Source organism: Vespa crabro, chromosome 7, assembly GCF_910589235.1.
Source record: "Vespa crabro chromosome 7, iyVesCrab1.2, whole genome shotgun sequence".
In the NCBI taxonomy this organism is placed as follows: domain Eukaryota; kingdom Metazoa; phylum Arthropoda; class Insecta; order Hymenoptera; family Vespidae; genus Vespa; species Vespa crabro.
The window spans coordinates 1,739,421-1,763,650 of NC_060961.1; the positions used below are offsets into that span (position 1 = coordinate 1,739,421).

A 24,230-nucleotide genomic window follows, 5' to 3' on the forward strand; every position below is an offset into this window, starting at 1 on the left:
TCACCGTTAGCCCGTGGGTCTCCACATGCAGCAACTTCCACGTAGTGAGACCTGGGTCGATAATACTTGCAAAGACATATTGTAAATTTTTTAATACAAGTATTACCGAGCGAATGGCTGCATATTGTATTACTTCTCCAATATCTTTTCAAACTAATTCTAACTAACTAAACATTAACACATATCCATTTTATATCGTCAATAATTCTTCAAAAGAAATATAACAAATATATTGTACAATAATTTCTTAGACAAACGAAAAGGAATTTTTTTAATCACACTTTTATGTCCGCTATCATTTGTATTTATTCTTATTTACTCTCATTAATTATCCTTTATATATCTCGGGTAGGACGCATTGAAGGGGCCCATGGAGGTTGGTCTCTGTGACGGTTACTGTCTCAGCATCCTGTCAAGCTGCTTCTCTTTTCTTATCTGTCTGCGGCTCTCTTTTCTGTCATATTTTTCTTTTTTAATTATGTCATTAATATACTCTTATTAATTATGATTTATAGTCTCGGGTGGGACCCATTGGAGGGGCCAATGGGTGAGGGCTTCTGTGCGGGCTCCTGTTTCAGGATCGTGTTGAACTGCTACTTTTTTCTTCTCTTTCTGGGGCTCTCTTTTCTTTTTCCGGCTTTCTTTTCTGTCTCATATTTTTCTTTTTTAATTATGTTTCAATTATGTTTTAATTATGGTTTATTTGTTTTTAATTATGGTGTATATATGTTTTATTTATGTTATATTTATATTTTATTTATGTTTTTAATTATGTTTTTAATCTATTTTTATTAATTATAATTTATATGCTTTAGGAAGTCCCATGGGATTATGCATGCTGCTTCACTTTTTGTTTCTTTTTCTAGGTCTCTTATCTATTTATATATATTTATTTTCTATTTGTATTTTATATATGTTTATATATATTATTTTGTTTTATATATTTTTTTGTTCTTTTATTTTCTCTTTATCTTTTTCTTTTACAGTATAGGTCATCGAGGGATAGGTTCATCAGCGGCCGGATGATTCGTCGCATGGCGAGATTCATCATCGATTTCTACGCGCGAATACGGGAAGGATAGGAAGGACACTGGCGCGCGTGTCGGCCGGCACAGGCGTGGGTGTTCTCGGGCGCGAATAAACTTCGTTTGATTGTTCGTATCGAAAACGCGAATTGTAGAGTAGAGACACCGTTTTTCTAACACTCGCGTGGGTGTTCGGGCGCGATTAAAGGTCCTACCGTGGACTTCGTTTGATTTCTTTTAAATTTCGATGGGGGTACTTCGCGAATTTCGGCTTAACAGTAGAATCTACGTAATTATAACACACACGTGAGTGTCGCGACGCGATTAGTATTTCTAAGGAGTGCGCTTTGTTTGTTCGAAATTCGGGAAGCACGAATTCAGATGTGCTTAATAATCCGTTATGTCTGAAGTGGACGGTGCAAATGGTGGAGCTATCTGTAAGAGGTGTGTAGTAGCTAAGCTACGCATACCCTGTTAGTTAAGAAGCCAGTGCATTGAAGCGGAAAGGTATACCGGATCGGTATCGCGGAACGCGGATTTTAGAGTAGAGTCACCGTTAGCCCGTGGGTCTCCACATGCAGCAACCTCCACGTGGTGAGACCTGGGTCAATAGTACTTGCGATGTATTGAAATCTAATGATAAATCATGCAACATAAGTACTATCGAGCGAATGGCTGCATATTTCAATGTATTTTCAAAATTCTTTTATTCTAATTCTGATTAAATTACTTTCTAATCTACACGAAACCAATTATTATGCACGCATTAGGAAATAACCAATAGAAGTTTATACACCGATACAATAGATACATAGTCGAGACAGTGTTTTTTTCGCTTTTATTAGTAGTTCATATTTTGTCCATATCTGTCGCTGAAGTCGCACATACTTTGAAAAAGTAGTGAACAGTCTTAACCTATAGATTCAAAACGTGGTTGACACCGGTCTCTCGATTTATATTGTTATTTAATATATTTTGATAATAAAAGTATATGTAATAAATCAATTAAATTATTAATAATGAAAGTTAAAAAGTCTCGTAAGGTAACGTTACTTGAAACATATGTAACAACAAAATGTAACAACATTTTCATATAATTTATTTCATAATTCATCTTACCTTAACGTGAAATAAATATTAAAAATAAAATCTTTTTTAGGTAGGAAAAACAAAGGAGCTAAAAGAAAATATCATTGATAGTGATTTATACGTAAATCCTGAAGATGATTATAATCATGACAGTGATCTTGATGACAAATCAAACTTTATGAAAGAATTTGACGAGAATAATGAATTTGGTCGGGAATTGAATGGCATTAATAATTCTATTTCTAGTACAAGGAAAAAAAGAAGTGTTACAGAAGAACTTGGTAATGTACCTATAAAAAAGAAGAAGTTACAGAATGATTTATATAAACAACCAACGGTTGAAGAATTAAGTCAGCTTAGAGAAACGGAAACTCTTTTTCATTCAAATTTATTTAGACTTCAAATTGAAGAATTATTAGCTGAAGTGAAACTAAAAAATAAATATAAAAAACTATTTGACTTGTGGTTTATTAAATTTAAGGCAAATATAGAATCATTGCAAGAAACTGATGAATTAAAGGTATGTTATTGTTTAGTTTTAGTTAAAACTTTTTAATTTAATTAAGAGATATTAAATAAAAATTTAATATATTTATTATTTTAGTTCGCCGATGGAAATATTAATAAAAAATTACATTTAAATATTCCTATATTGAATGTACCAGAAGATGTCAGAGGCACATTTAAATTTTTGAAACCATTAACTATTAATATTATTGGTTCATATTCTTTCGATTGTACAATTGGTCAAGATTCTGCTGTGGATGTAATGATTCAAATGCCAGACAATTTATTTCAAAAACATGATTATCAAAATTATAGATATTTAAGAAAAAAAGCTATATATCTAGCATATATAACTTCAAATATAGGAGATGATCTTGCCGATAAAAAATCATTTATCGGTAGTAATTTACAACCTGTATTAAAAATAGTACCACCTGGAAGCTTAGGGAAAAAATTAAGCATACATATACATATATCTGCACATGAAAATAGTTTCAAATTGAACAGATTTTCACCGGAAAAAAATAGTATTAGGCCTAATTGGTTTTTCAACGAAGAAGTTACAAGTGGTATGTTATTTATTTATTTATTTTTCACCATGCATATTTTAATACTTAAGATAAATATATTATATCTTATTCAGGATCTTTAACACCAACACCACATTATAACTCCATAATTTTACATGATCTAACAATGTCAGAAACAAATTCTCAAAATACTACACTGATAAAGGAATATCCTAATATCAGAGATGGTATTATTTTATTAAAGATATGGTTAAGCCAACGACAATTAATTAAGGGTTATGATAGCTTTAGCAGTCATATAATGACAATGTATGTTTTATATTTGCTAAAAATAAAGAAACTCAACACATTTATGAGTAGTTACCAAATAGTAAGAAATGTATGGTGTAATTTAGGTAAGACAGCACCATTTATTAGTATTTTTTTATTGCATTCGTGATATCAATATTTATGATGTTTCTTATTGCAGTGCAAATTAATTGGTATGAAAATGGGATATCCATGTACCAAGAAGATAATAATCAACAACGTATTTTGGATTATCATAAATATTATGATTGTGTATTTCTGGATTCAAGTGGATATCACAACTTAGCTTCCTTTTTATCAAGAAATACTTTCTCTTGGGTACAAAGAGAAGCAGAGATTTCTTTGAAACATTTGGACAATGTAAATGTTAATAGTTTTCCATCTATTTTTATGCATAGGGTTCCATTCTATAATGCATTTGATAATATATTATGGTAAGAATATAAATATTTTTAAGTAATTTAAAAAGTATGAGCATTATGTCTTTGGTCAAATAATTTATTTTATTTTTAGTATTGAAGATGATGAAGCCATAGAAAAAATTGTTGACGCTAAGTCATCCAGAGATGATAAATTAGATTATGGTGTTGACAAACGCAGTCAAGCTATTAAGATACTTATAAAAGTATTGCAACAAGGTTTAGGAAATAGAGTCCATAGAATATGTGTATTACCGAATGAATCAATGCAATGGGATTGTGAAAATAAATTGTCAAATAACATTGGAAAAATCTCTATTGGTTTTGACTTAAATCCAGAATTTTGTTTTAGTATCGTTGAGAAAGGCCCTGAAGCTAATTTACCAGATGTAAACAGAACATACTAATTTTAAACTGTATTCCATAGAAAATGTATTATATAATTTTAATATAATTTTTTACAACAGGCAGCTTTATTCAGAAAATTTTGGTGTAATAAATCTGAACTACGTCGCTTTCAAGATGGATCTATTCGCGAAGCTGTAATTTGGGGAAAAGGAAAAACATTACATGGAAAGAGAATGATTTGTAAAAAGATCGTAAAATTCATATTGAAACATAAATTTAATTTATCAGAGAATCAATATTTATATCTTGCTAATCAAATGGAAGATATTTTAAAATTAAACAAAGTAATATTTCATACAATGTATTCGAATATTAGAAGGTATAAAATTCTTATTGTTAATAAAATATTTTGATATTTTTTTTTTTTTCTGTTTTAGATTAAAATTACACACTTTGCATATGGTACTGGTGAAGAAGCAACTTTACGCGTGGTAAAAGCATTTAATTCTTTAGAAAAAGACTTAATGTCTCTTGTTGATATACCTCTTTCAATAACTGGTGTACAAGGATCTAGTGCAGCTTTTCGTTATACGGAAGTTTTTCCACCATTATCAACTGTTTATCGTGCTGGTCATAAAATAACTAAAGAAGGTGAAAATTACTTAATGCTTAAAACGAAAAATATTGGTATGGTACCTAGATATGTTTATCCACTTGATGTTAGTTTACAATTATCGACTAGTGGAAAATGGCCTGAAGAATTAGAAGCTATTAGAAAAACAAAGGCTGCTTTTCATATTCAAATTGCTGAATGTCTTAGGAAACAGCATAATTTAAAAGCACAAGGAAATGTTGCTCATATAGATGTATTTAAGGTAAAACTTATTATATGTATTTTATGGAATGGCATTATTTATTATAATTAAGTTATGATAAATATAATCAAAATATTTATTTATCAGGATGGGTTTGTTTTTCGATTGAGAATAGCACATCAAAAAGAAATAGCCTTTTTAAAACATCAAGTCGATGAAGATGGCGTAATTAAGTATAGAGACAATGAAGAATCTATTGAATTAGAAAAGAAATTATTTCAATTGCCCAAATTAAATGGTGCATTACATGGGTAAGTGAACAAGTAAAAAGATTTAATTTAATATCAAAACTTATTGCTAATTATTATATAAATTTTATTATTTATAATAGAATACACTCTCAACATCCTTCTTTTGGTGCTGCTTGTTGTTTAACAAAACGTTGGTTGTCTGCTCATTTATTGGATGATCATCATATGCCAAATGTAGCAGTTGAATTAATTTTAGCATCAATGTATTTAATGCCAGAACCATATAGACATGCACATATGCCACAAGTAGGATTTTTAAGAGTTTTAGAAATTTTTGCAAGGGAATACTGGAATACAGATCCTGTTATTGTTAATTTCAATGATGAAATGTCAAGTATGTAAATATAATATATTTAAGATAATTTAACTTTTTAATAACTTTTTAAACGTGTTATATGTATTTATAGAAGAGGAAATAATTGAGGTAGAAACGCTTTTCGGAAAGTCGCGTGACACTTTACCACCTTTATTTATTTCTACACCTTATGACCAACAAGGATCTTTATGGACTAGAAAAGCACCGACTGTATTAATTTTGAATCGTATATGTCTTCTCGCTCAAGAATCTTTAAAATTGTTTGAGCAACAATTATACACTAAAATGATATTAGATTGTAAATCTCTCTTTAGATCACCTATTTCAGAATATGATTGTTTGATACATTTGAAACCACTTCTTAATCCTAGAAGATTGCAAGCAATTGATCTGAATGAAGAACATCCAGTTGTTGAATGGCATCCATATAAACCACATTCACTGGAAAAAATTCCTGTCATAGACTTTGATCCTATTCAATATTTTTTGAAAGAGTTAAGGGTACGTTGAACTTTATAATATATATTTTTATCAACGTAATTTGATGTTAAACTAATATAATATTTATATTTATAGGATGGTTATAGTGAATTTGCTTTATTTTTTCACGATACATATGGTGGTATGGTAATAGGAGTTTTATTGAAACCTACTGCTTTAAAAGACAATGATTTTAAAGTATCGAACATGAATTGCCGAAAATTGAATAACGATGGTAAACTTGTATTAAATTTTTCTACAATGATACAAGACTTTTATGTTCTTGGAAAAGATCTTGTAAGAGCTATTGAAGTTATTTCCAATAAGTTATCTCTAACATGAGATTAAACAATTTACAAAGAACATAATACATTTTTAAATCACAATCGAAACATTTTTTTATGTATGCATGTCATATAGATGTAAATATGAAAAATAAATATTTTTATCACAGTAACAGTATGATATGCATGAGCATACATATATTGCAGAAATATAACAATTTATTGTGGAACATAATGTAATATAGTAACAATGTACCATTATTGAGAGATACGTGTCTACTATTTATCGTTTACAAAAAAGATAAATATGTATTGACTTGAAAAAAAAAAAAAAAAAAAAAAAAAAAAAAAAGAAAAAAGCAAGTACTATGTAGGTGACGATGGCGTTGTTGGAAAACGTAATCTATCACGTTCTCCAAGTTGTGCTATCTCTGCACTGTTTATAATTTGTGCAATCTGTAATTTGATTGCTATTTGTCTCTGAGGAGAAAGAGTCTTCAATGTTTGCGCATAACTTAAAAATAACAAATCCATTGCATCCATACATTTTTGTACTTTTCTCGTTTGTAAATATTCTATTGTCTCTTCAGGTATATTTAGATTTAAAGTTGGTTGTATCGAGCAATGCCTAGAAACTGGCATTTCTTCATTATGAGAATCATTGAAATATTGCACAATATCTTCATGGCCAGCAGGTTCACTTTTGATCTTTGTATCTGTATCACTATCCGAATAACTTCCTACATGATTTAAATCGATTCTAACAAAAAAGAAATTTAATTTTTGGCGCGAGATATTCTCTATATAAATCGTGTTATAGTAATTGTCTAACATACATTTACTTTGTATATTAAAACTTCTTTTATTATTATTATTATTATTATTATTATTATTATTATTATTATTATTATTATTATTATTATTATTACTAAAAATTGCATAATAAAAATATAAAGTAATTAACTATACGTTTATATCTTTCACGATAAAAATGTTATGAGTGGGAAATATACATCAATAATAAAAATCAAATAATTGATAATTTAATTATTAAAAGAAAATTATCCCGTGAACTGTTCGTGATCGCGAATTATCGTACTTATCTTATCTATCAGCTTTCATAATAATGATCAATATAAAAAGAAAAAAAAGGAAAAAGAAATGAATTTAGTGAACGGTAATTTCCGATCATGATCAGATCTTTTATTGATCGATTCTCTTTGAATAAAATTAAAAAAAGTAATCAAATTTTTGTAATTATTACTTACTGTCTAGTGGTTACATAAGGCTTTAAAAAATCCATCTGATTAGCCCAAGTCCACCTTCTATATTTTTTGTTACATTGTCCTGTAGCATCTGATTGTGATCGTAAATATTTTCCATAACAATCACGAAGGTGCCTCCATTTATTTTTTGCTACTGTACCTATAATAAAAATGACATCGAACTGATAAAATATATGTTTATCATGTTATATCATCGATATATACTCTCCGTACGAATAATATTTTAAGTTATTACAATTGATTTTATGTAAAACAATTTATAATTTCATTAAATAATTTCTTTTATCGTGAAATCGTTAAGGGATGCATTATATACAATTTAAATTCAAATTCAAATAGTTCGATCGATCAATCGAATATTTATCGAATTGGAACAGGGAAAGGGATTACTTATGAATATCGAATAACTGATAATCGATATGCGAGTTATTCGATTGTTCTGACTATCCGAATACCGATGATGGCCCCCATACGAATCCTCACCATCTTCCAAATCCAATTGAATCGCTATTTCTTTCCATACTGTTGCTTTCTTATTAATGTCCTTGTAATATTTATTCTTCATATTATACAAGATTGGATAATTTTTCACGAGATTGATTAATCTCTCGGTCTCGCACATTTTGACGTTAATTTGTCAAAATGCAACCCACTGTCCAGTGAGATCACACCTCATGATCAAGTAAAACTGCACAGACCGGATGCGGTAAATTGGTTTCGAGGCGTCGGTTTCTACCCGCATGCGGTCATCCGACCTCAGGGCCGTTCCCATAACAAATTGTACCCGTTATAAAATATTTACATTTGACATATGTTCTTTTTCCTTCACGTACATAATTCATATATATATAATTCTTTATATAGTTTTTTCTTTTTCTCTTTCTTCATTGTTAACATTATAATAATTCTTTTCTTTAGATAATAATTTGTCAAGTAAAATTTATCTTCCATAATGAGTCATTTGTTATTGACTTATAATTCCTGTGATAAAGTATGTTGTATATATATATATATATATATACATATATATATATATATGTATTTTATATAATAAACGAATTTAATTGGAGACATGTAGTTTTTGATTATGCAATTTTTTTTTTTATATGTATATTCTTACTTCAAATTACCAAAATACAAACAAAAATTGTCATTTTTTTATATTCACTATATCTAATATTAGAACAAAATTAAAAGTATATAAGGGTAATGTAAAAGTATTAAAAGATAATAAATCTTTTAGTTATAGAAAGAAATTAAAAACACGATTTATCAGTAGATATAAAATACATATAAACAAGAAAAGATACCTTTTTCAAAGAAAATACTTCATATATGATAAGGTCAGAATATTTTATCTTATACATAGAAACAACTTATCATAATATCTAAAACATCATAAGAGCAATTATATTTAAAAAATCAATTGGTTGATATCACATTGATATATAAATCAAAGTGAGCTTATTCAATATTACAGTTGTAAATAGAGTTAAGTGCAAGATGAAGTTGTTATGGAGAAACAGTAAGTACAGAATTCTTGAATGAAATGTTGTAAAATAGAGTATTTTCAAATTAAATGTGGTAAAATAGAATGTAGTGGATATATACTTTAGAGTTTTTTTTCTTTTCCCAGTAGGACTTCTTTTGCTTTTTAATATCATATTGATTCACAAATCTCAATGTGAATTAAGGTCTAAAGTTGAACGTAATATAAGGAATGCTGTAGTTACAATTGAAATTAATCAAAATGTTGCAACTTTACGTATTTGCAGGAGTAAGTGAAGATATATCACATTTTTGATTTTTAATAAAAATAAAGAGATTTCAAACTAATTTTGTATTATGCTATTTAGAATCTGACGGGGAAGATTCATGTACACGTAATGTTCTCCACACTCAATCTTCTGATATATTAAGGGGTCCAACTCTCATAGATTTGAATTGTGGTACTGATAACGTGTGTCTTAAAAACGAAGATGTAATACACACAGTGATTAGATTATCTACAAATAGTGACGTTATCAATGTATCACGAATTGTTAAAGATTCTGATGCAAAGCTTATAGATTGTTATGAGCTTGGTGATGACACAGAATGGTTTGGAGGACCACAATTACGTTATCAGCACTGGCCCATTCAACATATGTATTACGAAGAAGAACCATATGTTCCAACACACCCTGTAAATATGGCTGTAGCCGAACGTTATTGGCTTTCTGGTAAAGGAACATACATCTATGTGGATATGAAAGATCCATTGTTTCTTGATCAGAACAACTATATGGACAAATATATTTGCCTCGTTGCAAAGAATAAAGGTCCTTATAGGCATAGAGAATCTATAACGCTTAATTATGAAATTGGCATATTTACAAATCCAAGAGTAGCACACGAGTACGTAGTGCAGAATCATTTAGGCAAACCTACAGGTCATCCAAATGAAAGAATGATTAAACATCCAATATGGTCTACTTGGGCTAGATATAAAGTTAATGTCAGTGAATTTGTCATTGAAGATTTTGCAATTGATATCCTTAACCACGGTTTTAACAATAGTCAACTTGAAATTGATGACAATTGGGAAACTTGTTATGGTTCAGCTGAGTTTGATAAATCTAAATTTCCTATCATTGCTCGACTTACGGAAAAATTAAAGTATAGGGGTTTTAGAGTAACATTATGGATACATCCGTTCATTAATAAAAATTGTGAACCAGCATATAGTACTGCTCTAAATAATTCATACTTTGTTAAGAGTACCACAGGAAAAGTTGACATGCAATGGTGGCAAGGTAAAATGATTTATCAAATATAAGAATATTATATGCATAAAACCATGTATATATGTGTATATATATATATATAAATAACAAAAACTGCAATTTTCTTAAATTCAAAGGTACTGAATCTGCAACAATAGACTTCACAAATCCAGAAGCAGTTCATTGGTGGGTTGCAAGATTAAAGTTACTTGAAGAAATTGGTATAGATAGTTTCAAATTTGATGCTGGTGAAGTGTCATGGCTACCTCAAATACCATCTTTAAATGGTTCATTGGATACTCAGCCTGGAATCTTCACAAAGGACTATGTTACTGCACTTGCTAACAATTTTGATGACAATATAGAAGTTCGTGTTGGATGGAGAAGCCAAGATCTTCCCATATTTGTTAGAATGATTGATAAGGACACAACATGGTCATGGAATAATGGTTTACCTACTTTGATTACAACACTCTTGCAAATGAATTTGAATGGATACGTATTTGTTCTTCCTGACATGATAGGCGGAAATGGATATTTGAATGGTGCATTAAATGGCACTGTATATCCACCAAAAGAATTATTCATTAGATGGTTGCAAGCTAATGTTTTTATGCCATCATTACAATATTCTTTTGTACCATGGGATTTTGATAATGAGGTAACTATTTCTACTGATAATAGAATATATAATCGAATTTAATATTTTAATTTAATTTTTTATTTTTTTTCATATTTTTAAGACCGTTGAAATTTGTAAGAAGTACACAGACTTACACGCAGATATAACACCGCTTATATTAGATCGTATGAATGAGTGTATTAAAACAGGTGCACCTTTAAATCCTCCCATATGGTGGGTCGACCCAACTGACAAAACAGCTCATAAAATTAAGGATGGTAAATTAAGAATTTATATAAATTATTATCATTTAATTTATGAATTATATTTGCAATAATAATTTCTATTGATTTTCTTATAGAATATCTACTAGGAGAAGAAATTTTGGTAGCACCAGTAACAGAAGAAGGTGCTGTATCACGAGATATATATTTACCTAAAGGATTGTGGAAAGATGCATCAGATAATGTTACTTACTTTGGTCGAGGATGGATACGAAATTATGATGCACCTTTAGACAAACTTCCTTACTTTTACCGAGTTTAACGCATATACAAAACATTTATTCAGATATATCAAATTAATTTGAAACTATTATTTACAATAAATAATATATATATTTAAAATTATCTAAAACAAATGATTCTAATTTTTATTATTAATTTATTCCAAACCCTATAATTTTTTAATAATATTTTCAACTGTTCATCAAAAGATTCCTAATTTCCGTGTTAAGTTTTACAATTACTGTGTCATCATTAGTATAACTACCGGTTTTTAATAGAGAATCCCGTTCCTCAATAAGAGCTTGTAATCGTTCATCGTGTTCTTCTGGTTTATGTAAAATAGTTTTCATATTAGTTTGAGAATTTTTAGAAAATATCTCAGTTATTGGTGTTAGAATCTGTTGATGTTTTTCCTTCATTAAAGAATTAGGTTTATATACATCTATTTCTTTTTGAATTTGCCCTAATAAGATTTGATCATTTGTTAAAGCTGTTGTATCTGCACATAATATATCTTCCAAACTATACATCAAAATAAAATATTAATTTTGTAAATAAACAATGACAATATAATATAGTTAAATAAATCTTAACTCACCCTAAATTTTTCAACTCTTCTTTACTATTTTTAATTTGAATTTGAATTGTTTGCTGATGTTCTCTTTTCATTCTGTGAATTTCACGAACTGCTTTACCCCATTCTTCCTTAAAAAATGTTTTATTATGTTGCGCATTATTATATTTTTCTTCAAGAGTTTTTAATTCTTGTAACAAAGTTGCTGTTTGATCTTGTGTAAGAGATCCTTTTTGATATACTTCTAATTCTTCTGCTTGCTTTGATATCATTTGTCGTAATTTCTCATTTTCTATAGATAAAGGCTCAATTCTTGCTTCAAGAGAAGCATTTTTTTCTTCAAAAATACGTATCTACAAAATGTATGTAGAAGATATTGAAAAAAAAAAAAATGAATGAATATAATCATAATAAAACATAACTATTATATATACTAACTTTCGATGTTGATTCTTCTTGCATTATACGTAATGATTCATTTAATTCCTGAACTTTAGCTTCGTATCTCCAATGCAAATCTTCATTTGCCTTTATTAATCTAGCTTCTTTTTCAAGATTTTTTAATCTTCGTGTTCTTAAATCATCAGTTGCCTTATTTAGATTGTTTGCTAACATTTTACACTGCTCAACACTGCATGCTAGTTTTGATTCTAAATTTTCCTTTTGCCTTTGCCATTCTTCGCTCAATAAATTTAAATGACGTTCTTCTTTTTTTTTTAACTGTACAAAATTACGTAGAACAATATGTCAAGTCCTCTCTGTACTTTTATTATATATAACATATATATGTAATAAAAAATAAAATATAAAATATAATGTACCTCTACTCTAAATATTTCCTTTTGTCGTTCTTTCCATGTCTCTAATTCATCAACTATTTTATATGCTAAACTATCATCTATAATTGGTGGACCAAAATTTTGATCTAAATAAAAATAAATTATTATTTATATAAAAAGAATTAATAAGAATTAATAAAAAATAAATAAAAATGACGTACTATATAAATAAATGCATACCAGAGACATTCTGTTTTATTCTATAGTATGGGCCATGATCCAATAAATTAAGTACAATATCTAATTCACCGACTTTAATTTCCTCTGGATTGTATAAAGGCATTTCGTATTCGTATTTCCACTAAGTAAATAATACATGCTGTGTATTTATTGCGTTGAATTGTTTTTTTTTTTTTTTTTTTTTTTTTTTATTATCATTTTAATACCTTGTCGTGATGAAATAATTGTTTTACATCAAGAGAAAACTGTGCTATATAAGTTTTAACATCTCCACCCACATCATATATACTAATTTTAGGAGGAAAAGAGACCAACAATTGTTTGATTTCATTTGTTGTAGATATAAAATGTAATTTGCAACCAATGTCTCTTAACTTGACTTTTTCTCCTAAAAAAACTGACATTTTAGAATGAACTGTCGACATAATTTCCGCTTTTGGATGATGAAATCTATAAAAAAGAAAAAAAAAAGAATATATTTATTTATATTATTCATATTATAGACATAAGAATTTATTAGGATAAATTCTACCTGAACTCAATATTTTGTATTGCAGGTCCTGAAGATAATTTAATTGCAACTAACATTATATCCAAACAAAAACAATGATAATTTTCCACATTTCTTGAATAATCTGTACTATTCGGTAATTGAGATTTTACTGGTATAAAATTTTCTTGCATTTCACAATTTGTTGGACGGATAGTTATATTCTTATGGTCAGAAATGATTCTTTCGCAAGTATATTTTTCAAAGTCACCTGCAGGATTTCTATGCATATCGATTTCAGTAAATTTCTGAAATATGTTTTTCAAATAAAATATTAAAAGTTATCCTCTTTTATTTTTGTTTAGGAAAATATTACAAATGGATGATTATAAGATAAAAATATAGGTGGTACTTTAAAAGTATATATTACCAACTATAAATATTAAACATTCAACTTAATTACTTGATTAAAGGTATTATTATATTCTTCATTATGTTCATTAATAGGTAACAGTGCCATATTATCTTCAGTTGTGAATACTTGATTAGTTTCATAATTATGTAAATTTTCTTTTGATCCTATATACTGTAGTTTAAGTTGTAAATCTATATAAGACTGATCGTGTTCTATATCAATAGGATGAAATATATTTGTTTGATTTAGATAGCATCGTTCATTTAGAATTGTTGTTTTGCCATTGGTAAATTGAAGTAAATCAGGAATATCGTTTATTAATGGTTGCAAATTAACTTGCTTTTGAATGACAATGTTATCTTTATATTTTAAAGATATATTCAAATGTGGTTTTAATAGTAAATAGCTTTTTAATGTATCTAAAGAACTCCTAATTCTTACAACAATCTTTTCATTAAGAACCAAAGTTTTTTCAGAATCTTTTATAAAAGGTTTAAGTTTCACATCATTTTCTAATATATAATACCAAATTGAAAGATTTTCTTTTATATCATTATTTGAATTTTCAAGCAATAATGTATCCAACTTTATTACAGTATTCGATATTATATTTAAAAGAAATATTTCATTGCAGAGATTCAATGGTCCTAATTGTATAAGTCGTTCTTCGTAAATTAAAGATGGAGTTATCATATTAGTTTTAGAAGTAGGACAATCGTATGGTTGTATATAATCCAACTAAAACGCATACATATTTAATAAAAAAAAAAAAAAAAAAAAAAAAGAAAAAAAAATAAAAAGCCATGCAACGTTATTGATATTTTACCTTCATCAAAGAATTTGAGGTAGCATATTCTCGATCTTCAATGCTTAATGATAGTAACAATTCAGGTTTTTGTGCTCTAAGATCATTTTTCAATCCTAATAAAGTATGCCAGTTTGCTTTCGCATCTACTTCTTTACTTTTAGGTATAATCTGCGCAGATCTTATACTAAGAAGAATATATCCAATTTTTTCTTTATTGTTATGATCCTTTAAAGCAAAACATTCTAACTTTAAGGGAGTTTGTCCACATCTCATTCTATATATAAAAGCTTATTATAATTATTCTATTCACGTACAATAATATTTTATCAAATATTAATATTACTTTTATAATACATACTTCCTTAAAGAATTTTTATCTGTTTCCCAAACTAAATCAGTTGCATATTGTGGATTTGAATTTGGTTCAATAATATCAGATTCTAAAGAATGACCATTTAATGTTGCAATAAGAATCGTTGGCTGTGAAATTTGTTCAAAACCTTTTCCTAGAGCATACGAATGACAACACATGCAAAATTTTTAATTCACAATTAAATCAAAACAATTAAATAGCCTAAAATAAATACCTTCTTTAATACTAAGTACAATTTGAAGATTAGAACTTCCTAATTCATCCATGACGTCGGAAATTTGGATTAATTATGTATAAAAGAAGATTTTGAAATATTTAATAAGTCAATCAAGAAAACCTTGCTTGAAATTAATTTTAATTAGAGAAGCTATTACCCGAAGGTAAATTATCCAAAGAAAGGATAAATATCATGCGTTCGATAAATAAGGATAGAATAAGAAAAAATAATCATAACTGTTCAAAGGATCGATCTTTTATATTCGATAAAAATAATACATATTTTTCGTGACATTTATTTGTATCACCCACGCAGTTACTTTCACCGTTCAAATATTTTTGGCGGCTTGCACTTAAAGATAAATTCAACATTTAAGAAAATATTTCTAATACAATATTCTGATTGGTTCTCAATATAAAACGATCCATCGTTATTGGTGATGCGTGATAGTAAATTGAAAATAACATTAGGAAAATTAATGATACGCCGATTTTAATAAATAAAAATTGTAATAATAACGATATTGAGATATTAATAGTTCCATATTATTTCATTTAATGAATAATAAGTTGTATACATAAATTATAATACATAGTATAATTAAATTAAACCGCGACGATCGCTGATTGGTCGATTCTCTTTTATCTCGTCGATAATAATCGGAAAAGTTTCGTGAAGCCAATGGAAATCTAACGGTACTTGAGAAAACGTTGACCAATGAACGACGTCGAATAAAAGACGCATGCGTATACATTTGTCTGACCCTGCCCCTCCAGTTGGCAACATTGTCGGCCTCGTAACAAATCTTATCCGTCTCCCCGAGTCGAGCGCGAGAGACGGGAGAGCGCAAACCTGTCCGCGATCGTTTCGTCCGCATCCGACTGGCCTTTCGGGGTAGCGTGTGCGCGTTCGCGCGATCACCACGGAGGCACGGAGGACTGTTGTGCTTGTGGGAAAAGATATTACGCTTTGCCATCGGTCAAAGGATAAAGGAGGGAAAACGAAAGAGTGGCAAGGAAAGGAAAAAACAAAGAAAGAAAGAAAGAAAGAGAGAGAGAGAGAGAGAGAGAGAGAGAGAGAGAGAGAGAGAGAGAGAGGGAAAGAGGCACACGCTGGAAAGAACTCAACTGGCCGCACTCGAGCGTGTGCGTGTGTGCGCGCGCGCGCTCTGTGGGATAACGGCGATCAGCCGTACTCTGGTGACACGAGCCCATGAACTCTTTCGCGAGCGACCGAAGAATTCCTCCTCCTTCTTCTGCTCCCTTCCATCCTCCCTCCCGTACGTATAAACTTGGATGATTTCGCGCGTCTAAGCGTCATCTCTCTTCCCTCTTTCATTTTCACCGAACCGTCCACACATTTCTTCACTCTCGTTACATCTAAAGGGATACCATACGTAACCGGAGAAAACGGGGGAGAAAGAGAGAGAGAGAGAGAGAGAGAAAGAAAGAAAGAGAGAGAGAGAGAGAGAGAGAGAGAAAGAAAGAAAGAAAAAAAGAGATAGAGAGTGATATCGAGAATCGTGTAATAGTCGTGATCTCGCACGCGGCTCGACCGCTTCCGTAATGGAGGAACAGTCATCGGTGTGTGTTGTCGTCGTCGTCGTGCGCAAGGAGGACGGTTGCCACGGCGATGCTCGTCGGTGTGGCTGAAACCGGACGGATTTTTTTTTTCGTTTGGGATCAACGTGCCTGGCCGGCCGGCCGGGTGACTGACAAGGACAGTGCGAAAATTTGATATGGGATCGTCCAGGGTCTTCGACTCGGCTCGGCCTCGCAACCGTCTGTGACAACCACTGGCCGCTTTGAGTAGTGAAAGAGGAAGAAGGAGATAGTTAAGCTAGGTACTTATATAGGAGCAGAAAGTAGAGAGACAGAGAGAGAGAGAGAGAGAGAGAGAGAGAAAGAGAGAGAGTGCGTGTAAGTAGCGAAAGAGTGCAAGGCTAAAAGAAAAAAGAACGAACGAGAGTGAGTGAGTGAGAACGAACGAACGAACGAACGAACGAACGAGCGAGCAAGCGAGAAAGAAAGAAAGAGATAGGACTACGCGAGAGGGTGTGGGTGAGCGAGAAAGAAAGAACGAGAGAGAAAGAGAGATAGCTGTAGGAGGAGCGGATAGTGAAGGAGGGAGAAAGAAAACGATATAGGTGGGTGCGCGCGTGAGCCTGCGGTGTGCACGTTCTTGCGCGCTAACCGCGCGTGTGTGCGTATTTTCTTGAGGTGGGTGTGCGATTGCATTTGCGTGCTTGTGTGTGTGTGTGTGTGTGTGTGATTAGAGATAGGTTCGACGAGAGCGTGTCGGCCGCGTGTCGTGCTTTACCTTGCCGTTTGCGGCTGACTTAGCCGTGATTTCTTTCAACGTTCGACGATAAGTGTGGATAAGCATTTTGTCGTTGTTAAAATTCGGAAAGCGAAAGTGAGGTTAGAACGGCATGGGGATCGTTGATCTCGACGGAGTGAAGTTGTTGTTGTCGTCGTCGTCGTCGTCGTCGTCGTCGTCGTCGTCGCGGCTATCGCGGCTGTCGTCGTCGTCGTCGTCGTCGCCGTCGTCGTCGTCGTCGTCATTGTCGTCGTCGTCGTCGTCATTGTCATCGTACGTCCTCGTCGTCGTCGGAGCTGTCGTCGGAGCTGTCGTCGGAGCTGTCGCCGTCGCCGTCATCTTCGTCGTTGATCCTAATTTCGAAGCGTGACGGCGAAATTTTCTTTAGCAACGCCGCTGATTTAGGTGCTCCAGCTCGTATGGTGGTGTCCCTTCGTCCTTCCACCAGGAAGTCGCGTCTTCGTTGGCGTCTTCGAGGAAGGAGAAAAAAAATAGAGAGAATGGAGATCCTTAAGCAGCGTTGCTTAACGACGACGAATAATATTGCCTTTACTGACCGTCTCCTGTGACGCGCGTGCAAGGGGGGGGAGAGAGAGAGAGAGTGAGAGAGAGAGAGAGAGAGAGAGAGAGAGAGAAAACGTATATACAATCGTATATGTATACGTGTTCGCAATACATATAGATATATACGTACGTACGTACATACACGTAGGGAGAGGGCAGATCGAAAGAAAGAAAGAAAGAAAGAGAGAGAAAGAAAGAGGGAGAGAAAGATATAGAATTTCTCTCTCGCTCGATTTAGTTATAGGAGGAAAGGAGAAGTGAGAGGAGGAACGTTCGAAGATTAAAATTATCGTTAAATCGTCGTCCTGTCAGGATGCAGAAGAGAGACGGCAGGGATGGCCGCGAGAAGGAGCTCGGCCGTGGCTCCGATCGCGATCAGCAGGACGCGGCGAAAAGGACCTCCCGTGGTAGTGGTAACGCCACGAGGTCCAATGTCCATTCCTCGAGGCATAGTGTCACCTCTTCATCCGCTGTGCTGATGGTTGGCCCGAATTTTCGGGTCGGCAAGAAAATTGGCTGTGGTAACTTCGGGGAACTTCGACTCGGTGAGTCTTATTTTTATTATTCATAATTTTATTATCATCATCATCATTATCATCATCATCATCATTATCATCATCATTACTATTATTATTATTATTATTAGCAGTAGTATTATCATTATTATACACGTACTTCGATTCGCTTTCAAGCCGCTTGGTTTTCCTTTGCGTGTTTCGTTAACTCGAGGTACATATAATATGATCGAAAAGATAGAGAAAATTTACTGATCGTAGCTAAGGGGAAGTGGTGTCTCGTTAGAAACGCGCCTTAAAAGTGGGTCATTTACCGGTGGGACGTCGTCGATAAAACAAAATGGAGCCAGGCGAGCGCGCCGTGTCGGTGCGGGTTCTTTTGCGAATCTAAGCGAAACACCTGGCTAGTCCCTACTACATGCAATTCTCTTCCGTTTCTTCCTATCTTACCGCCATCCTCGTCATTGAAACGAGTATTATTATGCGTGCTTTCTCTATCGTTTCCCGTTTCTATAGTTACGTTTATGCTCGTAATATGGTATGTATGTATGTATGTATGTATGTATGTATATATATGTGTGTGTGTGTGTGTGTGTGTTATATATAAAAATATATATTTTAGCATTCAACGTACGAATTCGGACGCATTGAAATTTCTTCGTTCTTTGAAGATTTATTTCTAAGTAATGTAAATTATTAACTCTGTCAAGCTTAAACACACTTTTAATGAAAGTTTCCCCGATTCGGAACAAAAGTTTCTCTGTTCGCGATTGACATGAAGTACATAGGAGATTAAACTCTTCTTTGTAATTGTAGTTCCCTTGCGAAAGAAGCTTCTATCTTATCCACTAGCAGATTGCATATAGTAAACGATTATTCTTTATCTCTGGTAAGAAGCAACAGACATATTACAGCACGTCACGTTATTATACTTACTGAATGTACCGTGATGCCTCGTTAAAACATTAAAAATAGGACGTAAAACATAGCCGATCGCGATGTAATCCAGACTGTCTGACGCAAATGAAATTTCGACGTGACAATTACTTATCAAAAAGCGTTTCGAATACATATAAATATAAATATAAATATATATATATATATATTTCGTCGAAAAGTTTCCCGGGTCTTTCTAATCCACGTTGGAATACATTGAATATTCCTCTTGTACAAATACGCGAATTGCTCCTGTATACTATAACGAGACGATAATTTCAATATTGGACGTTCGATTTGCGAATGGATTTCGTCATACCCGTAAAATTATTTTAGGGTACTATTGGATTCGAATATTGTTGAATCATTCGTTGCGCGAGCTAGGTATTTATTTTTTTTGACGACATATCAAGGAAACGAATACGCAGAAAATTTTTGAAAAGAAAAATTTTTTTCTTATTACATTTATTATTAAATTCTTTTACTATTACATTTTTACATCAACGGATAATAATCGATAACGTTTTCGTTATAATAAGGAAAAAATAATCGAAGAAGAAATCCTTTTCTGAAAATGTCGTTAATCCTGGAAATTTTTATTAAAGGAAGAAATGTAATTTTGTATTGTAAGTACTTTCGCAGTTATGTCACTAAATAGGAAGATATGTTATTTCTGTCTTATCAGTTTTGTGTTATTAGATTCAGTGATGCTTCGTAAATTTTTATCATTATTTTGCCTTTGCTCTTGCGATCATTGATAATTAAGATTCCATCGTATTAGAGCCGTATAATTACAAAACGAATTCAAATGTCATTAGTTAAGTCTAATCGACGTTAAAAATTTGTTCTGGTCAAGAAAACAACTAAGATAGATATAGAGAACAAAACAGTATTCATTGTTTCTTATTAATAAATTATGATTGTAAGAGATGAATATAGATATATTATATATGTAGACACAGAACGAACTCCCTCTTTAACTCGCATAAATTTATTTATACTTGCTAATAATGATTGTAGCCTACCTGTTCTTAAGCGTGAACAATTCATTTTAATTGTCATTAAGCGTTGTTACTAAACAACAGAGATTCATCGTTTCACACTCATACTTTTTCCTTTTCCTACTTTTTCTTTTTCTTTCTTTCTTTTTTTTCTTTTTTTTATCGATTACACGAATCATATACATAATAATATTACGACAGAGTCGGATTAAATTATTTAACAATTCGCAATCCTTTTTTATCACCTCAACGTAAACATTTTGGGTGCATCGCTGAGTTCATGATTTGTTTACTTTTGTTTTTACACGAATCGACAGTGTGTATAGATATTCATGAGAAACGTGTGAAAATTGTTTTCGTAAAAAGATGCGAGGGAGAGAGAGAGAGAGAGAGACTACGATAATAACGATTATATATATATGGCTGATATTATATAATAGGAGGAAGGTCGAATTGAATCTAGTTTGAGTTCAAATATATATTAAAAAAAGAAAAAAGAAAAAAAAAAGAAAAAAAAATAAAAAAAAAAATAAAAAAGGAAATATAAAACTTTGTTCCCTATAGCCTTTACGAAAGAAATAAAAACAGTTATCGAAAATTGCTATATATTAAACTGATCCATTGGCGCATGACCCATGAAATAGATCATATCTTCACTTTTCTATTACATCTTCTACGTAATCGATGTTGCCAAAGTCGAGTAATTGTAAGATGGAAAATTTTACTTTCTGAGAAAAAAAAATGGAAAAAAAGAAAGAAAGAAAGAAAAAAAAAGAAGAAGAAAAAAAGATCCTCCTATACTGATGTGTGAATTAGTTTCATTTAATTTTTTTAGTTCAATGAACTTTTGAAACTCTTTCAATGAATTCTTTTTTACAGGCCAACAAATATCAATACATCAATATATATGTATATATACATAAAATACGAATAATTTTCTATGGTCTTTTACTTTTCAAATCATGCATTTGATCGACCTCGAAAGTGAGACTGACTTGAATTTGTTCAATATTGAAAGTAGAAACTATTGATCCGAGGTTGTACCGTCACAAGTAATCAATGAATTTGAAGAAAGAGGTTCGACGTTAAAACGTTTTTTTACGGATGTTGAACATCGTGTTCTCTTTGAAACATTGCACAGTTCTTTTCTCGTAGACGCACAGTTATACTTATCATCCGGTTAGATGACCAACCAACCTTCATATGAGATACACACAACGGATCTCTCTAGACGTTTCGTTTCGTTTCGTTTGAAAGGAGAGAACGAAAAAAGAAAAAAGAAAAAAGAAAAAAAATAAAAGAAAAAGAAAAAAGGATAAATTCCTTGAAGCTAGAATTACTCTAGAATAGTCCACTCTTGCGAAATATCTTGAAGTTACGAGTGCTATATTGCGATCTATACGACTCCTCTCGTTTTTCTCGTCTGATTCGGATTAAGCGATTCTTGTTCGTCTGGAAAATGCACTTTACAAAGGAACATTCCATTGTTATATTTTCTTTCTTTCTTTTTTTTTTTTTATTTTCCTTTTCTTTCCATTCAAGTAATTCTTTTTTCTCTTTGAACCATTTCCATTCGAATCAATATCTATCTATATTACGAAGTCAAAAGGATTAATTTGTATGTTTCCGAATCAAAATTGTATGTACGATCGATTGATTATTATAGTATTTGTGATAATAAAAAGTATCTCTTTTTAATCGTTAATGGAAAAAAAAAGGTTAGACGAATGATATCTAATAATATCCGTAATCTTTCTCGAGAAGGGGTGGACGAGGTAAGGACGAACGTGTGCCACTAACGTCGTTATATACATATGCGTGCGTTATCAATTTATCGCCTACTTCGTCGGTGCATCGCCACATTCGAGGGTCATAAATGCATTTACCAAGGGCAATTGACCCATCCTACGATGTATATATATATATATATATATATATATATATATATATATATACACATACGTCGTACGATACATGTGCGTGTGCGCGAGCGCGCGCGCACGCGCGTTTGCCTTCCTATATATTATACTTACTTTACATACATATCCTACGGACTTTGCCGAGATAAATTTAGATTCATAAAGTATGTATTTGTAATCAAAAATACGAAAGTATTATTTTCTCATAGATAGATAGAAACAAACATTAGAAAAGAAATTCACGTTGAGATTAAATCGGTACTTCTTTATTCATTCATAATATCAGTATAGAACGTATTCCCAATTATTTTTTTTTTTCTTTTTTTTTTTTACATACGTAACATATAAATATTATATACCCGTCGTATAAATTGTTTCTATCATTAACACGATTTTTTTCTTTTCGACTTTCTACTTATTATCTTTTCCCTAGCTATGAAATCAGAAAAGATTAATCATCTGATAACCGATGAACTTACGTAAACGTTTTGTTTACAATTCTTTTATACAACTATGTGTATAATGTCGTAAAAGTTAGGCCCTAAAGGTATAATAATTTTATATCAATTTGTATTTATTTATTATCATATCGTCGATGGAGTTACTTAGTTAGATCAATTTGTTTTGTCGGTCAAATAAATTTAATTACATAGAAATAACCTCCGTCAGAGAATATATATATATATATTGGACAGTATAACCGAATAATGAACGAGCATGTTTTGGAATATGAAAATGATCGATAGTGTTTCCTCGATATATCGATAACGTTAATTGATCATTTTCGACATCCTTACGAATCTCTGTAAACCATCCTTTATCGTACTCAATTCATATACAGTCGTCTATAAATATCGATAGCACTAGCGATCCACATTTAACTCTTATAGCTTAGCTCTTAGTACTCTAGTCGTAGGCGAGGCGATCGTATGTATTTATGATTCAGAAGTTCCTACAAATCGATGCCTTCCAGCCGACCACCGTCCGCATGCTTCCTTTCGGGCATAACAGCTGTATATTTAGGAGCGAACGGAACCTCAATATACGAACGAAAGGGGACACAGGAAGTACGAAATTCCAAACCCGTAGAACCAGCGAGCGAGCGAGCGAGCGAGTAAGTTTACTGCACGTAAGATCGACCTTCCGGCCGTCACCGTTTCGGTTCTATATTGTACGAAAGGGGTTTTAAGTCGATCGTGTTGTTCAACTTAGTGTTCCCACGGTCACGTAGTAGAAAAATTGATCGAGTGCTTGCTACTAGAGACCATGCTTCCAATTTTGTTCCCTCCTTTCTTTCATCCTTTTTCTTTTTTTCTTCTTTGTTCCTCTCGCTCTCCTTCTCTTCTTTTATTTAATATCATCCTTTATTGGTTTTAATTTTCTTGAGAGTTTCTTAAAAATATATCTTATTCATCGATACATATCTTTCATCTTATCTTATCCGTGATATCTAATCAAGATTGGATAT

The 24,230-nt window shown here is 31.6% G+C and overlaps 5 protein-coding genes across 26 annotated transcripts in view; 3 read left to right on the top strand and 2 right to left on the bottom strand.

Annotated features, from left to right (window-relative positions):
- The first annotated feature begins 1,615 nt into the window (after positions 1-1,615).
- LOC124425448 (nucleolar protein 6) lies at positions 1,616-6,797 on the top strand. The gene is made up of 12 exons (XM_046965783.1): positions 1,616-2,068; positions 2,185-2,634; positions 2,719-3,190; positions 3,265-3,546; positions 3,621-3,894; positions 3,974-4,268; positions 4,347-4,571; positions 4,665-5,102; positions 5,190-5,353; positions 5,434-5,687; positions 5,761-6,170; positions 6,246-6,797. The coding sequence occupies exons 1-12, from the start codon at positions 2,045-2,047 to the stop codon at positions 6,489-6,491; spliced, it is 3,534 nt and encodes a 1,177-aa protein (XP_046821739.1). The 5' UTR covers positions 1,616-2,044; the 3' UTR covers positions 6,492-6,797.
- Positions 6,755-8,705, bottom strand: LOC124425451. Its single transcript, XM_046965789.1, has 3 exons — positions 8,203-8,705; positions 7,702-7,858; positions 6,755-7,193 (listed from the first exon to the last, which is right to left on the bottom strand). Exons 1-3 carry the CDS (start codon positions 8,339-8,341, stop codon positions 6,800-6,802), a joined length of 690 nt encoding a protein of 229 aa, XP_046821745.1. The 5' UTR covers positions 8,342-8,705; the 3' UTR covers positions 6,755-6,799.
- A 370-nt stretch (positions 8,706-9,075) lies between these two features.
- Positions 9,076-11,746, top strand: LOC124425450 (myogenesis-regulating glycosidase). Of its 2 annotated transcripts, none has more exons than XM_046965786.1 (6): positions 9,076-9,244; positions 9,356-9,496; positions 9,576-10,514; positions 10,622-11,145; positions 11,228-11,384; positions 11,468-11,746. In XM_046965786.1, exons 1-6 carry the CDS (start codon positions 9,223-9,225, stop codon positions 11,650-11,652), a joined length of 1,968 nt encoding a protein of 655 aa, XP_046821742.1. In that variant the 5' UTR covers positions 9,076-9,222; the 3' UTR covers positions 11,653-11,746. The 2 variants fall into 2 exon arrangements, with proteins under 2 accessions (XP_046821742.1, XP_046821743.1); XM_046965787.1 differs by having other exon boundaries at positions 9,080-9,244; positions 9,359-9,496.
- LOC124425449 (centrosomal protein of 120 kDa) lies at positions 11,676-15,897 on the bottom strand. Of its 2 annotated transcripts, XM_046965784.1 has the most exons (11): positions 15,506-15,897; positions 15,277-15,424; positions 14,937-15,192; positions 14,159-14,848; positions 13,738-14,003; positions 13,412-13,655; positions 13,206-13,326; positions 13,008-13,111; positions 12,625-12,906; positions 12,211-12,539; positions 11,676-12,134 (listed from the first exon to the last, which is right to left on the bottom strand). In XM_046965784.1, the coding sequence occupies exons 1-11, from the start codon at positions 15,555-15,557 to the stop codon at positions 11,804-11,806; spliced, it is 2,823 nt and encodes a 940-aa protein (XP_046821740.1). In that variant the 5' UTR covers positions 15,558-15,897; the 3' UTR covers positions 11,676-11,803. The 2 variants fall into 2 exon arrangements, with proteins under 2 accessions (XP_046821740.1, XP_046821741.1); XM_046965785.1 differs by lacking the exon at positions 14,159-14,848 and having other exon boundaries at positions 11,681-12,134; positions 15,506-15,886.
- A 401-nt stretch (positions 15,898-16,298) lies between these two features.
- The window catches only part of LOC124425778 (casein kinase I), a 46,763-nt gene continuing 38,831 nt past the window's right edge, over positions 16,299-24,230 (top strand). For 7 of the 20 annotated variants that reach the window (XM_046966664.1, XM_046966666.1, XM_046966659.1 and 4 more), the window contains exons 1-2: positions 16,301-17,351; positions 18,704-18,936. In XM_046966664.1, coding sequence (XP_046822620.1) covers positions 18,705-18,936 — 232 coding nt within the window. In that variant the 5' untranslated portion in view covers positions 16,301-17,351; position 18,704. Of the gene's footprint in view, positions 17,352-18,629; positions 18,937-24,230 lie in introns of those variants that run through there. The other 13 variants (XM_046966668.1, XM_046966662.1, XM_046966675.1 and 10 more) reach the window with 8 other exon arrangements.

Excerpts from the sequence above, each read along its gene's own strand:
- LOC124425450 (XM_046965786.1), top strand. The coding sequence starts at position 9,223 with ATGAAGTTGTTATGGAGAAACA. Across the intron at positions 9,497-9,575 it reads AACTTTACGTATTTGCAGGA|AATCTGACGGGGAAGATTCA; the intron begins GTAAGTGAAGAT and ends TATGCTATTTAG. Across the intron at positions 11,146-11,227 it reads CATGGGATTTTGATAATGAG|ACCGTTGAAATTTGTAAGAA; the intron begins GTAACTATTTCT and ends CATATTTTTAAG.
- LOC124425451 (XM_046965789.1), bottom strand. The coding sequence starts at position 8,341 with ATGTGCGAGACCGAGAGATTAATCAATCTCGTGAAAAATTATCCAATC. Across the intron at positions 7,859-8,202 it reads TCAATTGGATTTGGAAGATG|GTACAGTAGCAAAAAATAAA; the intron begins GTGAGGATTCGT and ends TTTTTATTATAG. Across the intron at positions 7,194-7,701 it reads CCTTATGTAACCACTAGACA|AATCGATTTAAATCATGTAG; the intron begins GTAAGTAATAAT and ends CTTTTTTGTTAG.
- LOC124425449 (XM_046965784.1), bottom strand. The coding sequence starts at position 15,557 with ATGGATGAATTAGGAAGTTCTAATCTTCAAATTGTACTTAGTATTAAA. Across the intron at positions 13,112-13,205 it reads AATAAAACAGAATGTCTCTG|ATCAAAATTTTGGTCCACCA; the intron begins GTATGCATTTAT and ends ATTTTTATTTAG. Across the intron at positions 12,540-12,624 it reads AAGAAGAATCAACATCGAAA|ATACGTATTTTTGAAGAAAA; the intron begins GTTAGTATATAT and ends TACATTTTGTAG.
- LOC124425448 (XM_046965783.1), top strand. The coding sequence starts at position 2,045 with ATGAAAGTTAAAAAGTCTCGTAAG. Across the intron at positions 3,547-3,620 it reads AAATGTATGGTGTAATTTAG|TGCAAATTAATTGGTATGAA; the intron begins GTAAGACAGCAC and ends TTCTTATTGCAG. Across the intron at positions 3,895-3,973 it reads GCATTTGATAATATATTATG|TATTGAAGATGATGAAGCCA; the intron begins GTAAGAATATAA and ends TTTTATTTTTAG.